This window comes from Falco biarmicus, chromosome 7, assembly GCF_023638135.1.
Source record: "Falco biarmicus isolate bFalBia1 chromosome 7, bFalBia1.pri, whole genome shotgun sequence".
Classification (NCBI taxonomy): Eukaryota; Metazoa; Chordata; class Aves; order Falconiformes; family Falconidae; genus Falco; species Falco biarmicus.
In genome coordinates, this window is record NC_079294.1 from 11,299,648 (window position 1) to 11,316,879 (window position 17,232).

Here is a 17,232-nt window from a genome sequence, read left to right on the forward strand (position 1 = left end):
TGCCCCCGCGGCCCCAGCCCTGCTGCCAGGGGGAAGCCGCCCGAGCTGCCGCGGCTACGCGCAGGGCAGGGCAGGGCAGGGCAAGGCAGGGCGGCCCCCGGCCGAGCCCCGCAGCCCGGCCCGCGGAGCCCCCGCGCTGCCGGTAGCGCCCGGCCGCGTCCCCCGCGCCGCCCGCCATTGGCTGCCGCGCCTGTCCATCAGCCTGCGGGGGCGGGGCCACCGGGCACTGCCACCCGAGGGTTCGTCATCGCGGAGCGACGCCGGGGACGTTGCTGGCGGCCGCGGCTCGGCCCGGTGTCATGGCGGCGGCCCCCAGCCCTCTCCAGCCCGGCGGCCACGCTCTGGAGATCGGCGCCGACCCTGCGGCCTCGGAGGTGGCGAGCAGCGCCCTGCGCTGCCTGGCCGGGCTGGCGGGGCAGGTGAGTGCGGGCAGGGCGGCGGGGCGGCCCGGGCGCCGCGGGCCCGGCACTGCAGCGGCTCCCCCCGCCCTGGGGGCCCGAGCAGGGCGCGCCCCTGCCCCTCTTGCGGCCTGCGGGGCCCGCCCGGCCTCCGGGGACCAGGTGCGGCGCCGGAGGGAAGCGAAGGCCGCCGCAGGCCGGGGAGCGGGCTCGCCGCTGCGCGTTGCTCACGGCTGCTGGCGGGAGCGGCGGGCCCCGGTCGGGGCTGTGGTGGCGGGCGGAGCGCGGCCTGCAGCGGCATCGCCGCCCTGCCCTGCCCTGCCCTGCCCGCCCTCGCCCGGTCACCTCGTAGTGACCGGGTGTTGCGTGTCATCTGGTACTTCCACGGATGATCCTTCCCATGGGAAACGGCAGTTTGCCTAGTTGCGCTATTTTAGCAATTAATGATTCGGAATTGAAAAGCTTACTGTGTATTAAATCAAAAGAAATGATCGGGAGCTTGGAGTTAGCCTTGCCTCGGTGCGAAACACACAGTGCATCTCAGTGGGTCAGGATTTGTAAAGCAGCTTTGTTCTGCGGTACTTCAGTTGAACTACCTACTTTAGGTTTAGTAATGGCTATGAATTATTTAACAGATGTTATGGTAGTGGTGGGAGGCCCTTATCAGGAGAAGGTTTTAGTAACAACTTAATTATTACCATAAATAATTTACAGATTAGTTTCTTTTCCCCTGTGGAAGCATACATGTAGTTCTGGGAAGGCAGAAGCAGCACACTCTTGCTTCTGAAATTAGCAGTTTGAAGGTTTGAGGCCAGATGATGGGTGACATCTGTGGGAGGTAATATAACTTAACATGTGTTCATGTTACAAAAATACTCAGAAACAGACACTCTTAGATACAGAGGCTGTTTAGTAGTCGCTGCTGACTGACATGAAATTATTTTTTAGAGCTTTTCACCTGTCATCAGAATAGAATTGTGTATTATATTTGCTTCTCATCTCAAAGTCTGCTAGTAGTTGTCTCCCTTTTCAAACCAAAGTCATCCAGAATTTAAGTGCCTGAAAATTCAAGTGCTGACTAGTAAGAGTCTCAGTTTTTCTGTCTTCAAAAGTGATTAAAAACTCCCCTAGCTTTTGAACAGGAGTGCAGTGCTAAACAACTTGATCATCATACACTGCAGCTTCTTAGCGTTACTGAGACAGGAAAACTGCCTATGTGTCAAGGATGAAATATCCCATAATTCTTCCTGGTGAAAGTTCTAAATGTAATCGGGGAAGGACTAGTGACTGTCTGTTTACCTAGATGTGATACTGTCATTCATACTGTTCTTACAGTCTTGCCCGAGTGAAAAATTGAACTCTGGTACGGATGGAGAAAACAAAGAATAATAAAGGAAAAGTTTCCTAAGCTCTTAAATAGGGTACTTGTCACAAGTTCAATTAATTGTTTTCAAAACCACATGAAAGACTGTAGTTTCTTTCTCCTCTTCAGTAGCTTGCTTGTTCTCCAGAGTTTGCTTTATGCCTGGCATGTCACTGCAGAGAGCTTAGTGATTTTTAACACTACTTAGGTGTGCACAGACAATTGCAAGAAACCAGTTTAGAGTAGCTACATTCCCTCAGTAGTTACAGTAGTTTATGGTGCAGAGTAAAATTGGTTTTGTTGGTGTTTGGAGTGTAGTCTTTTGATGACAACAAACTCATTTTATGGTGCATTGCACTGAACTATGAGTAGGGGTCTGGTTGCTCCATCTTAGCTGAGGAGGCCCTTTTAGTTGCTCAGTCATGATTGCTTCCAGTTGTTGAGTTACGCTCTTGTCTGCTGGCACTTCTGTTCTGGTAGATTTAACTGTGGCGCTTTACCAGCTTACTGACAAGCAATCCATCTTGCATTTTTGACTGAAAATACTGATTCCCCATTTCCCTTTTATAGACATTAGTGAACATGTGCCAGATCGTTAGCTGCTGCAGTTTGTGATCCATCATAGTAGTTTAAGTTGGATTTATGCTAGCAGGTTGGACTGTAAACAGGACTATTTCTGGCACAGGAATATTTTAAGGAAGACATCTGGGGATAAAAACACTTAAAACCAATATGACTGATCCTGAAAAGTTCTTTAAGCCCCAAGTGACAATCAATGTCTTCCATAAAACAATTTCAAAGGCCTGAAATGACTTATGATCCTGTAAATTGCTACAGAATAGACTGTGGACTTGTAAATGTACAAAGGCTTTGAAGTTACCAAATCACAGAATTTATAAACTTGCTTGTCACAGTTCTTACAGGTAGACGAATGGGAAACACTGAGAAAAAGAAATTTATTTTACAACAAACATATTTGGATGCAGGAGGAGTTTATTCCTTATATTTAAAAACATTGTTTATGAGTTTAAAATATAACTGGCCTCTAAATTATGCTAAGTCAGAAGTGCTACTGTTTTTGTACATTCGTTGAACCACCTGGACAGGAGTCACAGGCATCACATATGAAGGCACACATCAGCTGAGTCTGTTTGAAAAAGGAGGCTTATTAAGAAATTGCAGTAGGACTCCTGTTTTGTTTCATTATGATGACTTATATCTATGCCTTTTTTTACCTTGTCAGTGGGCTGTAAAATAGCATATAGCAGATGTTACTTTAGAAACTTTGGGAAGAAATATATGCCTCATGATCACATATGCACAGTGGCTTAGTTGTTGAAGTTTTGTTCTTACTAAATTCTAAATACATTCTTGATTTTCTAAGGTGTTCAAAACACCTGTTTCCTAAAACATTACTTTTCTTACATCCTGCGTAGTTTAAGTACTAAACAGGAACAACCATTTGTTTGAAAATTATCTAAAATACATTATGTATCTACTCAGACCATCTCCTTTGCAGTGTAATTTGGAATCTAATACTGGATTTTACAAGGCTGTTCATTGACTAAAGAAGGAAGGCTTCGGCTTGTAGTTCTTTACATACAAAATTACGATAATGCTGGCATTTAAAACTAATGTAGAACAATTTATTATCCGTGGCTTTGCCTTCAGGGTGATGTGTAATTTCTCATTGTTTCCTCATACAATGTATGGGGGATTCAGGAAACGAGTGTATATGGATTCTATGTTCTTGCTCATAATATTTGGTGCCATTAGAAGTTAGATATCTCTAGACCGTATGTCACTTTTGACATCTGCCTGAGCTCGGTCAGTTGGTCTGTCTGTCTGTCTCTGTCATATGCACATGACTTGGTATTTCTGTGTCTCAGAGTACCTGTAGGTCCTCTTGATTTTAAACAAGAGTTTTATCTGTATTTAGAATCTGGGGGATCACTTACGGGGTTTTTTGGTCGGAGAGCAAGCTACTTGGCCTTGGGAAATGAAACTGCTCGTTGCTTCGAGACTTTGAGAAGAGCTTTAGTGTAACAAAAATGGCAGAGGTGGGTGTGAAAGGGTGTAGTTCATCAGTGATTAACAATCAACTTTATTAGAAAGTGAAAGTTTATTTTTAGCTTGTAGAAGATACATAGTTCCTTTAAATAAAACTTATGATGTGTATTTCTCTTTATTGTTTTGGGAGTAAAATACTGCAATTCCTTGGCAAAGAGAACAGACTATGGCAATTGTTTTAATCTGAATGCATATGAAGGGGAGCAGTGTGATTTGGAAATGGGTTTGATAGTGAAGCTGTATAGTCAAGAGTTTCTTTAACATTGAGATTTTTTAACGATTCATTTTTTGAAACATTTTTCATATAAAACTTCCTTTGGATTACGAGCAAGTAAAAATTTCAAGTGTGGTATGGTGCAGTATCAAGACCTTGGTCATACAGGCATAGATACCCTTGCAAATCTCAGAATAAAATGCATGAATTTACAGGAGGCTACGATCTTGGGTGCATGTTTCTTCCTACTGGTGGTTCTATCATCTGTTAAAAGATTTAAGCAATTAAAGTGAACAGTATGTTTTCATACGATAGTTAATTGAATTGAGAGTTGACTAAAGTTAAAGACTACATTAATACAATGAAAGTGTGATGAGATAGTAAGGAATTTTTAACTCTACTATCTTTCTTTGAAAATGACAGCAGCTTGAGTTATAATTAATGTCAAACCTATCCTCATATAAAAATGGTGTCTGTATGAGACTGAGCATAATTGTTGTCCTGTAGAAGTCTTGTATACTTCATAACGTAATTTCTTGTTGTGTTTGTTTTGCCCCCTTGAAGCTTAACCTTGGAGACGATATCGTGAAAGTTGTAATCGATTGGAGCAAACTTCAAAGCACATCAGCACTTCAGCCAGCGTTGCTCTTTAGTGCACTTCAACAGCATATTTTATGTTTGCAGGTAAATATTTTGTTGGACATGTTTGACTTGACAGAAGTCATCAACAGCTGAATATAGTTGTATTATCTAAACTGTAAAATTTCAGTCATTTTGATCTTACATTCCTGTGTCCAACAAAGAAGAATGCAAAAGTACTATACGCTTGGGATTCCACTGTGCTTCATAGGTACTCATGGATTTTTCAGATTAGTGGTGTGAATAGCCACTGGAGGTGAGCAGGCTGAATAAATGCAGCCTCATTGATTTCTAGACTTGCATTGTAAATGTGATACATTTCCATCTATGGTGGGTTGTAATTAAGCAATAAGACACGGCAGGTGTGTGTCATGCTATGATAATGATTCCATGCGTTGGGTGAGTTTTGAGGCTCATGGAGTGCTTTCAGTGGTTCAAGAAGTGGCATTATCCCAGCATGACACATCCTGGAGTGTCTTACTGCAATTAAATATATTTTCAGCGTAGGTTTTTTTTTAAAAAGAGTAATTTCTTTGACATTAATGTCTCATCTTACCAAGTAGCCAGTCACCATTACTGTCATTTCTTTTAACTATTTGAAACTTTCCGACCCTGCCAAAAGTATGTGTAATTTAGTTGCATGGCAGGGAGGGTGAGCAGTTTGTCAGCTGGTAACTGAGCAGTCTTTTGACCTTGGTAGTTCATCTATAAAAGGTGGGGATTTGAATACCAGTTTTTTGCTTCAGCTAGTCAATGAATTATTTCAAGTGTGTAGTACTGAGAGGGCAAAAAAGGAAGTTCCTGTATTTGCTTATCTATAGGTAAAATAAAGACCCTTTATGTTTTCCAGGCATCCACCAAATCGTTGGTGTAATAAACAAAAAAAGAAAATATGCAAGACAAAAGCAAGTAAAAATCATATCCAACTGTAAGAACGTTGCATGCAGGAATTTGATTCTGTTTCAGAAAATGTGACCAGTAAAAATCATGTTGTCTTAAAATAAAAATAAATAATTTATAGAGGGAAAAATAAATGGTGAAATATGAAAAATTAAAAAAGGAAGTGTGACATACATATGTACTGAGGTTTTGTCGATACATGTTGTGTAAGAGTTATTGTGGTAGGACAAGCATTTTATTTTTGCTGCTACAGATGTCAGTGCATTCTCTCATTTAATTTCATGACCTAAGCAGATAATCAACCGTGTCAAAAAAAGCATGTGTTCAGGATAACGCCTATATATTTTATGTCTGTGTTCTCTCATTCACTTGGGCAACTGCGGTTTCAAGTGGAGAATGTAGTGCGGTGCTGATAAAGTAATGGCTTTACAGTGTGAAAGCATTGGCTTTCGTGTTAAGGAGGAAAAATACTAAGCCTTACTCTTCTGAGTAGGCATTTGAATGACATTTTAATTAAGTGGCATTGGTGCCAATGATTGAAGCTTTGATTTAGCTAGTAACAGATGAGTAGCAGGCAGATTTTTGCAGAAATTTGTCTTATACAAACCTCTGAAAAGCATAGGTCAAAAAGGCCAGAATCATGGTGTGCACAATATTTGGAACTTTTTTTTCTCCTTTTTTTTTTATTCTTTTATTACTGTGTTCCATCAGAGGCAGATGTGATTCCTAAAATTATTTCAGTTGGTCTGTTTTAGAAATTGTAATAATACTTGGCTTTTTGTTTTGTGGATTTTTTGGCTTTTTTTTCTTTTTTACCCTAACATACTGTTTGCTTTGTTCAGCCTCTTTTAGAAAAACTCCAGTCATTGATTAAAGAAGAAAATATAGGCCATATTGAACCTGCAGGTAAAACAGAAGGCCAAACTTGTGAAACAAGTTTAGATGCTTATGATGGTAACTGTCAGATTGAAGAAAAGTATGCAAGTTATGACTTGAGAGATCAGAAGGATGCTCATGTTCATTTTGATCCAGAGGTGGTCCAAATAAAAGCTGGAAAAGCAGAAGTAAGTGATGTACCTAAATTAAAAAAAAAAAAAAAAAGACCTTTCTAAATTTTGAATTTAAAGAATGAAATAGATATATGCCATCATGTTTATTACCTGCAGATTGACAGGCGGATATCAGCCTTCATCGAGAGGAAACAAGCTGAGATCAATGAAAATAATGTCAGGGAATTTTGCAATGTTATTGATTGTAATCAAGGTAACTGGCTAGCCAGACTTTAATCTTCATAGCAATTTAAGTTGGGTTTTGTTATTTTTTTATTTTTCAAAAGCACTATTTTATATTTAAAGCGGAACTTTATTTTAAGAGTAACTTCCGTTTAAAGTTACGAACTTGCATGTGCACTGCAGATGTTGTCAGAGAGACAAAAAAAAGAAAGTAGTCACTGGATGACAGTGTTTAATGCATCCCATACAGAAAGATTATAGTTATTACTGTGTTCGCTTTAAGAACTGCTATCTTAAATCAGATGATTTTGTAGCTATTGTTTCTTATGTTTTAGCTAGATGTTCCTTCCAAAGTCAACAAAATTGCAATTCAGAAATGTCTTGTGAATTGCATATTCAAATTGAAGTTAATTTAATGCTAGTTAAATTACAACAAATTACAAAGAAGTATTTTTTTGCAATCAATTTGAATTACTAGCTACTTAGAATTACTTTTTTCTTCCAACATTACTTATGCTATTGGTGTTTTTAATGCACCAGCTGGCACAATTTGCTGTATCTATAACCAAACAATCTTAAATTCATCCAGTAGGCTGGATCCCATTAGCACTATCAGTAACTGTGTAACTGAATGTGTCTTAAAAGAGAAGGCACTTTTATATACATAAGTAGTACAGAGGCATTTTCTAAGTACCTATGAAGCCAGGTGTGCATTGTCTCTGTGGTGTACTTACGCTTTTAGAGATCAAAGCTTATTGTTCCGTAAGCTTTATAGCGAGAGAGTTTAACTCCTTGAAAGTATTAGTTGGAATGAAAATGACATCTGAAGTCTAGTAGAATATACTAGATAGTAAAATACAGATTCCTAAAATTGTTAATTACATACAGAAGAAATGATGATAAGACCTTCCTTTGTATGTTCAGGCATAATAAAATATACGTAAAGCCTTAGTGTATATGGGCAGAGATTAAAATATAAACATTAGAATAAACTAAGACGGTCTGTACTGTAGGTTTTTGTGGTTAGACAAATGAGAGAAGTCACAGGCATCAGAATAAATGCAGGAAAGTGAGAAAAGAATGTTGATGAATAAACTAGACCAGTCTGAAAATAGGAGAACAGTTTCAAAATAGGACATAAAACCAGAATAACAGTGGTAAGCAGGGAAAACACTGTATAGGAAGAAAGAAGTTACAGAGAAACGCAGTGAAAAGTAAGAACCAAATAAAATGTAAATTGGAAGAAATTTGACCTGATCAAATAAACTTTGATATACATGTGTGCATACATTTATAGAAGTGATTTATTCAATTAAAACGAGTAGGTCCGTGCAAGTGTGTGAAAGTATTAACTATAGTTAAGTATTAGTTAACTATAGTTAAAGTATTCTATTTATAGAATGAATTAAGTATTTCTGTTGTATGAAAAATTTTAATTAGATTTGTTAAAAGCCTAAAAGCTGATAATGGTTAGAATATTTTAAATTTTAAATATGTAATTAGGACCTCACTTTTTATATTATTATTATTTATTTAGAAAATAGCTGTGCCAGAACAGATGCAATTTTTACACCATATCCTGGATTTAAAAGCCATATAAAGGGTAAGCAGTTATTTTAATACCCATTTATTTAGTGTCCAGATGGAACAGCATTGATGAATTTTTGACTTTAAAACTTTTATAGGATGTTCAAAAACTACAAACTTAACATGTTGATTTTTGACTTTAGTGAGTACATCATCTTTGCTTACTTCTCCAAGGTTTTCAATCCCATAACTGCTTCACTAAGCTGATGGTTATGCACCGAAGACTAAAACAAAGTAGCCTATTTTCATTGTCTGAAAGGAAAGATGCAAAAGATAAAGCAGGACAGAGAAGTTGAACAGTTCTTTGTTTTTCTTGTAAGGTGAAGTCAGCAGTCCAGTTAAGGAATTGACTTTAAATAAAATTATCTCCTGTTTTTCATTAGTCAGTGTAAGTATATTGAATTAGAAATAGCTTTGGGACACAGTGGAAGTTCTGAGACATAGACTTATGGGAATGACAAGCTGGGGAACAAGCTTGCCACTGCACTACCTTTTGGAAAGGATTACATAGTGTAAAAGTGATTGTCCAACAGAAGTTACCTGTAAAAGGCTGCTTGTCCATCTGTTGCTCTCTAGGTGTACACAAGTTACTCTGTGTTTAAAAACAAACAAAATCTCCAAAATGAGAGTAAGTAACCCTCTCTTCCACTTTTAAGAGTGGTAGTATTCAGTTATCCACTTGATGTTGGTTCTAAACCAACTAGTTATTCTGAATTTTAGAATTCAGAACACTACTGTGAGGCGTGATGATAGGTCTAGGCGTTTAAAGGTCTGGTGAGCTACGAGGGAGATGGGGTAGTGAGGTTGAGTTTATAATCTTTCACTAAGAACCCCTTTTAGTAGTCACTTTTTTAAACTGAGTGCTAGTTTGTAACAGGGATGGTGGAGTACCACAGGAAAAAAGAAAAGTTTGCATCTAAGTAACTAAAGCCCACAGTTCATAAATGAAACATTAGTAACTCTTAAAAAGTAATTGGAAGTAAAATCAGCATAAACTGAAGCAAGAATGTAATATGTAGCCTTCATGAAGTACAGAGTAAGAAGGCGTGTGCTTCAGTGTCTGGAGTTGCCAACATAGTCTTTTACGTCTTTAAGTACACCACAGTAGTCCTATCAGGAAAGACTTGAGAAATGACTGTGATTTAAAGAGGAGTGACCAAAATCTTCTGAAGAAAACATGGTTCAGCAGGGGGAAAAAGATGGACCCAGAAGCAGCTGAAGAGTCATTAAAGCTGTCACCTGAGTAACAAAAATTAGAACTTCCTTGCTGGGATTCATAGCGATTCTTCTAGTTGTTTACCTCCCCTCGTCTTCGTGTATTTATGATGCTTCCTGTAACTTTAGGTCTGGCCTCTTCTCTTCATTCACAACAGCTCACATGTGCAACTGCTGACATAGATATCGGGTTTTCTGCTATTTATCAGCAGCTGATGACAAATTCTTGATACCACCATTCTACATGAATGTATGAGTAATTCTTTTACTTTGCATATGTAAAGTCCTAGGTTTTTGTTTAGTTTAGTTACTCATGCAAAAACAGGAAAATATTTTTACCTGAGCCTTTAATCATATTGTCTATGGGACCTGGAAAGTGGTGTGAAATTGATTTAACACAGGTTTTCATTTTTTAATATTTTAATTGGTTTATTTAGATGTACTTTGTGTTTCATGTGCATATATGTTAAATTTGTGTTTTCTTTACCTAGTTTCCAGGGTAGTAAATACGTATGGACCTCAGACTAGATCTGAAGGAGCGCATGGGTCCAGTCTCAAAGCCAGTGTACCTATTCATGATTGTGGAAACCAAGCTGTTGAGGAGAGATTGCAAAACATTGAAGCACACTTACGGTTACAAACAGGTTTGTATCATGTTTTAATTTTGGTATCAGTGTGCCAGTTTGTACTGTGGTTATCACTACTGTAGTAAAATTGGGCAAGTCTATAAAAACTGTGACTGTGAAAACAATGGGTAGGTCCACCGAAGTGTTTACTTACCCCATGTACTGCAATCTAACGTTTAGGTCCTGATGGCCAATATGGAACCCCGATTTATGCCCAAATTAGGATGCTCATTTAGTAAATCTACACTTGATGTGGTGGCAAATGATGGAGATGCACTTGAGAATGGGATTTAAAACAGTCTGGAATATTTAGAAGTAGGCGTTCTCAGCCAGTGGAGTCCTTCTGCCTTGACCCACTGAACAGGAAAAGCTGAGGTTAGGACTCAGTCCTGCTTTGTGGACACCTTGTGGGCTGGGGATAGGATGAACCCAAAAAAAGGCAACCTGAAACCTTTTCCTAAAGGTGTATGATTCTTGAAATGCTGTTAGGTGAGAAGCTTACTTTCCAAAATGTGGGAAGCTCCATTGTCAATACTTCACCTTGGCTTGCAAAAATGAGTGCCACACCTTTCACTAAAATCAAAGTCATAGCCACCAGGCTACTGACTGTTTTTTAAGTAGTTGCTTTCCTCACCCCAGCCCCAGTTTTCTAGAATGTAAATCAATGAGGCACTTACCAAGGGGGAATCTGCATTTTTCCTGAAAAATGTTTACAAAACAGAATAGAAGCCCAGATCATCACCTAATAAAGTGAATGTTCTACACATCACACTGCAGACACACACTGACGTTTTTGGTCTTTTGAAGACTGAAGAGATGTCAAGCCATTCTCTAAGAACAGGGTAAACATTGACTGGATTACTAGATGCCTGTGAATGCATAATGGATCAAAGTCCTCTGGCAGCAAGGAGAGCAGAATACTCCTAGATACTGCTGAGGCAGCATTCAGAGGTTGACACTTGCCTGTATAGCTGTCTCAAAAGTCAGGTGAGTTTTGTGCATGGAAATAGAATTTGCAAGTGTCTGGCCAGCTTTAAGGTTACATATAAACTCCAGAGCTACTACAGATTGTATCAGGGATAGTGACTGGGGGTAGCTAATGGAGGGGCCCTGCCTTCCAGGTTGTGCCTATAGTAGGTGACATAATTTTGTTTGAAGGAAGAGGTCAGCTGAACTACAGTATAGGGGAAGAGGATGAAAGTGTGCAATTCAAGCTCAACTTCTGTCTGAATCAGAAGTCATGGATCAGAAGATCTCAAGATCATTTGCTACTTACCTAAGCAGCTGTGCAATAAGTATTTATCTGAGCAGGTAACCTGCCTCAGCTACCTGCTCGCCAGTTTTTTGTTTCTGATGACTGAAGGAGTTGTTCTATTCTCACCTGCTGTTTTTTGGAACAGCTTTTTCTAGTGCTACCACTGCTCTTTTCCCTTTGCATTAAGGCAGCAATATTAAGAAGAGTGAGAGGTGAGCCGATTTAATTAGCAGCTGCTGAGTGATGAGTAGAGAGCAGAACTGAAGGAGGGAAGCTACCCGTAAAATTGCCTGTCTGAAGTGAGGAAATAGGTGAATGGCAAAAACCCCAACATTAGTGCTTATTTCAGTAGTTTGTGGAAAAGAACTGTCTTACCTAACAGACCTAGAAATAAATGGAAATGAGTGGCAAGAGAAGTAGAAGCTTGCTAAGGCTTTGGTTGTCAGTACTGTTCAGAACCAGATGATCATTTTAATTGGGATAGTCAGTAGTTAGTTGGGATAAACAGGGATTTCAGTTGTAGAGTACTATGTAGCATAAATACAGTGCTTTCTAAGGCTGATCTTTTCATCAGCACTGTTCTTACATGGGGAACTGAGCCCAAGCTGCTGTACTATAGCTGCAAACAGCAAATGGGTTGAGGTGGGTTTTTTTGTTGCTGTTGATTTTGTGGTGTTTGTGTGTTTTATTGTGTTTTTTTGGGAGGGGGTGTTGGGCTTTTTTTGTTTGGTTGTGTTTTTTTTCCAAAGCTGTGTTATTCCATTCCATACACGCATTTCCCGCTCCTGCTTCTCCTGTCTATGGCCAGGGAAACGCTGTTCTTTGTCAAGTGCAACTCATACCTGCCCTCTAACCTCTGTGGCTCAGTGGAGATAGGTTTCCTTCAGAACAAGCTTAGGTATCAATGCTGAATTCATGTGTGGTCTGCCATCCCATCTGCTCCCTCCTGATGATGCTGTCTGTTTTGAAGTGCTAACATTGGTGTGTGACCAATGTATTGTAAGAGTGATCATTACTTGTTCCAGGGACCTTGTCAGACGTATTTCAAGCACCTGGATAAAGTTGTCTATTGTCTTCACTGACTGCACTGGCTTATTAACCAGGTTTTACCCTGAATCATATTAATTACCCTTCCTTTTTATTATCCTATTTGCTCATTTTGTTTTAGCTGCTGGTTGATGGCTGGACTCAAAGAATTCACCTGTAAAACTTGCAGTCTTTAGTTATAAAAGTTATTTAAGTGCTTTTCCTGATTTCTTTGTATTTGTACTGGTGTAATTAGGTGGTCCTGTACCAAGAGACATTTATCAGAGAATTAAGAAGCTTGAAGATAAAATCCTTGAGCTGGAAGGACTGTCTCCTGAATATTTTCATTCTGTAGTAAGTAATTCTCTCAACTTCTTTTAGCATATCTAAATGCATTCAGGACTTTTGTGCTTGAATCTTTGATGTACAGGCAAAAACCTGTATCAAAGGGCAGACACTTCTGATAGACAACTCTGGCTTGGTGTAATGGTTATATTTCATGTTGACCATCTATGTAAGTTCATGTTTCTACCTGATTTCTCATTTGAAAGAAAATAGTATTGAGTGGGGTGGGGGGGGCAGGGGGGTGGAATTCCAGTCACCCAAGCTAAACTAGTTTGCAAGAAATCCATTATAGAGGTTGGATTTCTCTCCTTACCCTCCTCACCCACCCCACATTCAAATCTGAAGCGTTTCTTATGACAAGAAAATTGACTAAAGTTTTGATCTCAATACAAATCATTAATGGCTTAAATCAGCTGAAATTCATTGGGCTTCTGTACATGGTCTGATTGCTAAAGATCAGCTATGTAGAATGACTTCCAATAGGCTGAGAGAGTGAAGCCTTTAAAATTTGTTTTGTGTGATTCTATGACTGTGGTTTCTTTGTTACTAGTCTTCAGGCAGAGTTCTGTCTCTTTCTGAATAGTAAAACTTGTCCTTCACAGAAGGAGATTAGGACAGAGAGAATACTAGTTGTTACTACATCAGTCTCTGCTTGGCTGGGGAAATTTCTTGTCTGTTATTTTGTTCTTCTTTCCCCACATAACAGGAAGAATGTCTCTTTTACTGTTGATCGTATTTTAATTTTTCTCTTCTCCCTTGAGACCAGCCAAAGAAGAGTCAGTAATTAGAAATCAATAACAATATTATCAATTTTTGTTTCATTTCTTTGTTTGTGTTGGAGACCAGTAAAGTCCTTTATTTGTGAGGCTATTCCTTCAAGTTGTTGGCAACCAGAAGTTAAAACGTACAATTTCCATGGAAAGTGCTTTAGGATCTTTGAGGAATGGGAATCTGGTAAAAAACTTGTGATGAGGGCAATAGTGTTGTGCAGTAATTAACTTTTTTTTTTGTCCTGAGTTTTGCATGAATATCGGTGAGGATGCAGGAAAATTTTAGGGAGAAAAATATTGACAGTTTCAAAAGCTGGATATTGATCTTGGTTTTGTCTGAAGAAAGCTTCGGTTAAGTTGATAGTTGTTAGCTGCCAGCATCAAGAAGCTTCAACAGCTTCTGACTGCACTCCAGCAGTATTTCTCATGACCCAAAGTACTTAATTATAGAGAAGATTTCTTTAGTCTGTGGAATGGCAGTCAGTGTTCTTTCTGTACTTCAAAGATTCTTGTCACTGTTGTTACAGAATTACTTGTGGTCCTCTGTCAGTGCAACATTAAGTCTGTGTTGATTATGTCTTTTCTTTAGAGCTGTTCTGGCAAGAGGAGAAAGGTTCAACCTCCCCACGTAAGTACTGTTAACTTTTGTTTACCTTAAGTTTAGGATGTTCTGACTGTAAAGTAGTAGTAGTTCTACCAAACAAATACTTCACTTCTCAGAAATAGCTGCATAAGTATTGGATAGCTTTCTGGCAAAGAGAGGGAAGGAGACAGAAAGTTAACAGGTGTCACAATGAAATGAGTCTTCTGAGTGTCTGTACTAGGGTAGGTTAGTTAGTGTTTTCACCACTTAGAAGGATTATAGAATAAAATAAATCTGTAATGATGATAATCAAGCTGGGGGTAACAGGCAATATGTGAATTCTGATCAACCTCCTAGTAACGTCATCTGGGGTTGCTTTATAGCTCGATGGTTTTAGGGATATTTTTTAATTTTTTTTTTTTTTGCATTCACTTTATTGGTTTATGGAGAGACAATAAAAGTAGAAATGGCTGGCTCGGCAAAAGCATTGCAGAAAGACATGACAGTATAGCAGATATTAACCTAAGTCAGTAAAACTTGCCATTTTCACAACACCATCGTATAAGGGAAGGCATTACCCATGTACCTTAGGCCACAAGAGAGAATTTCTCCTCTGTGCAAGTGAGACTGTAGCTGGAACACTCTGCTACTGGCCAGTGTACTTTAACACAGATGGACTGGGGAGAATGCTTAGAACGGGATATGGGCCATCTGAGGCTTGAGGAAGTAGACTTGTTTATACAAGAAAAAAATCCTCCATAGGTTGAAATATTTTATAAAAAGGATGATAACCTTACATTTTTTTTATCTCCTCTTACAGAAAGAGCTTTTTAAGTGGGCCCAGAGGTGATTGGTTTGGGGCAGTAGGAAAAAACCCTTCAGTTGTAAAGCTGGGTTCCACATCATCTAGATACTCTCATCCAGTGTTTTAACATCAAAGAATTTTTGGCTTTTTATGAACAGGTTAAACAAGCATCTAATGGAAATAGCACGGATGTATTGATCTGTGATTAGGACTGTCAGTTTCTTCAAAGTTTGCAGTCTTTTTCTTTCAAGTTTAAATAGCCATAGACTAGATTCAGACAATTCTGCAAAAGTATTTCTATCACTTAATGCAATATGCAGTAACTTCTCTAGCAATTACAAGATGTAAATGATTGTGGGTTTTATTTTGTTCTTTTAGCAGAACTATTCATTGGCTGAACTTGATGAAAAGATCAATGCTATAAAACAGGCATTACTGAGGAAAACGAAAGAAAGCAAGTCCAAAGAGGCTGAGCAGCTTCTTCGATAAAAAAAAAAAAATGTCTTCAGAATCCTCATCATGCTTTACACATACCTGAGTAGCATTCATCAGGAATGACTCTAGCAATGAAAGCAAAGCACGCATGTAAGCTCCTTTTCGATGATCTTGAAAGCTTCCTTTCAGCACTCATTTAAAACCAGTCTTATTAATGAAATAATTACTTTAAAATGAAGAATGTTTTAGGAATAGCATTCTAATAATCCATTCCCTTCTGTTATAAAGGAGGATTGCTGCATTGTTCGTATGTGGAATGTCTTAACCCACATACAAAAACTACATTTCACATGTAATTCCTGATGACTGAGTATTCAAAAGATCTCTCTTTTGAACACATTTCATGTAAGTAGTTTGCATAGAGTTGTGAAATAAAAGTAAATAACTTCTTCATAAGTAAACTGTCTTAGGAAAGAAAAAAAATCACAAAAAACTTGCAATATGTGTGCTTACCTGTGGCTTTTTCATATTTGTCACTGTTTTCACAGCTGTTAGAAATGCAGCAAATAGGATCTCCCTAACCATCTTTTAGAAATACAATGTGTGGAGACACATGTTCTTCACTTCCTCAATGTCCTATAGGAATTCAAACTTCATACTCTGCTAACAAACTTTGTATATTTTAAACACCCCTGCAGGGGAGGTTTTGAGGAGCATACCAGCATGCACCAGCTTCCCTTCCCTTCCTTCCATATGCATGCTTACATGACTTCTGACGCGCGGATGCTGGGTACATAGCTTAAATTAAAGTCAGATCTTTGGCCACACACTGAAGTGTGATTTTGTTTCGTTTGTTTTTTTTAAATAAACCATTTTCTATTGATACCAGTTCTTTAGTTTATTTGCTGTCTCTGTCTTTATTCCAGTTTAGAAGAAAAGTAGCTGTTACAGAGGGAGTCTTTTGTGTTAACTGCTCTGCTTACAGCGGTCATACTATCAATGTCCCTGTATCGGTCTCTGTGACAGGTGTTACAAAGAGTACTTACTAGACACAGTCTTGCACTTTGAAGAATAGTTGGCATTTCCTGTGATTTTTGTGTTACCTAGGTTAACATCTGTGGTAGCAACTGCACCTAATGCTTCTCTGAAAGTAAATCAGCAGAGCTGGGAGACAAAGCTGCCTGAGCTCTGGTCGTAGCTCCAGGTAAGAAGACACCATGATGGCTGCCCAGATGCTTAGTGTCTACTCAGGAAGAGATTAACCCAAGCAGTCATAGGAGTATTTCAAATACGATATTGGATACAAAGAGGTACTTTTGCAGTTGAAGACTGAGATCTGCCTATGCGTAGGACCGTTACTCAGATTGTATGCGCCATATCAGTACAGTACCCTACAGAGATTACTTATATGAATTATTGCCATTGGTGAAAATCCTAGCAGTTCATATTATGAGCGTTATATTGGTGAAGCAGTACAGTGAGCTGCAACTTTTACCTCAAGTAGATAAGCTTTGCTTTCTGTCTACAGAACTGGGTTTTGGTTTGTTTTTGTTCTGCATCCCAAGAACCATAACTCAAAAGAGTACAATATGGATATATAATTGTGCCTCACATTACACACTTCATGCAGTAGTACTTGAGAGAGGGGTAGGAGGTAGCCGTTACAACTGGGGACAGGAAGGGTGACCACAGGGATTTAGCTTTTATAAAGCAGTAGCCTCCACTCAATGTGCATCATAATTCAAGTACAGGTAAGACATGCTGACTAG

The 17,232-nt window shown here is 39.0% G+C and overlaps 1 protein-coding gene across 2 annotated transcripts; it reads left to right on the top strand.

The window, feature by feature from the left end:
* Positions 1–243: 243 nt before the first annotated feature.
* Positions 244–16,351, top strand: MBIP (MAP3K12 binding inhibitory protein 1). Of its 2 annotated transcripts, none has more exons than XM_056346756.1 (9): positions 244–419; positions 4,610–4,729; positions 6,427–6,648; positions 6,751–6,847; positions 8,354–8,419; positions 10,110–10,262; positions 12,782–12,879; positions 14,230–14,268; positions 15,410–16,351. In XM_056346756.1, exons 1-9 carry the CDS (start codon positions 300–302, stop codon positions 15,515–15,517), a joined length of 1,023 nt encoding a protein of 340 aa, XP_056202731.1. In that variant the 5' UTR covers positions 244–299; the 3' UTR covers positions 15,518–16,351. The 2 variants fall into 2 exon arrangements, with proteins under 2 accessions (XP_056202731.1, XP_056202730.1); XM_056346755.1 differs by having other exon boundaries at positions 245–419; positions 15,407–16,351.
* Positions 16,352–17,232: the final 881 nt, after the last annotated feature.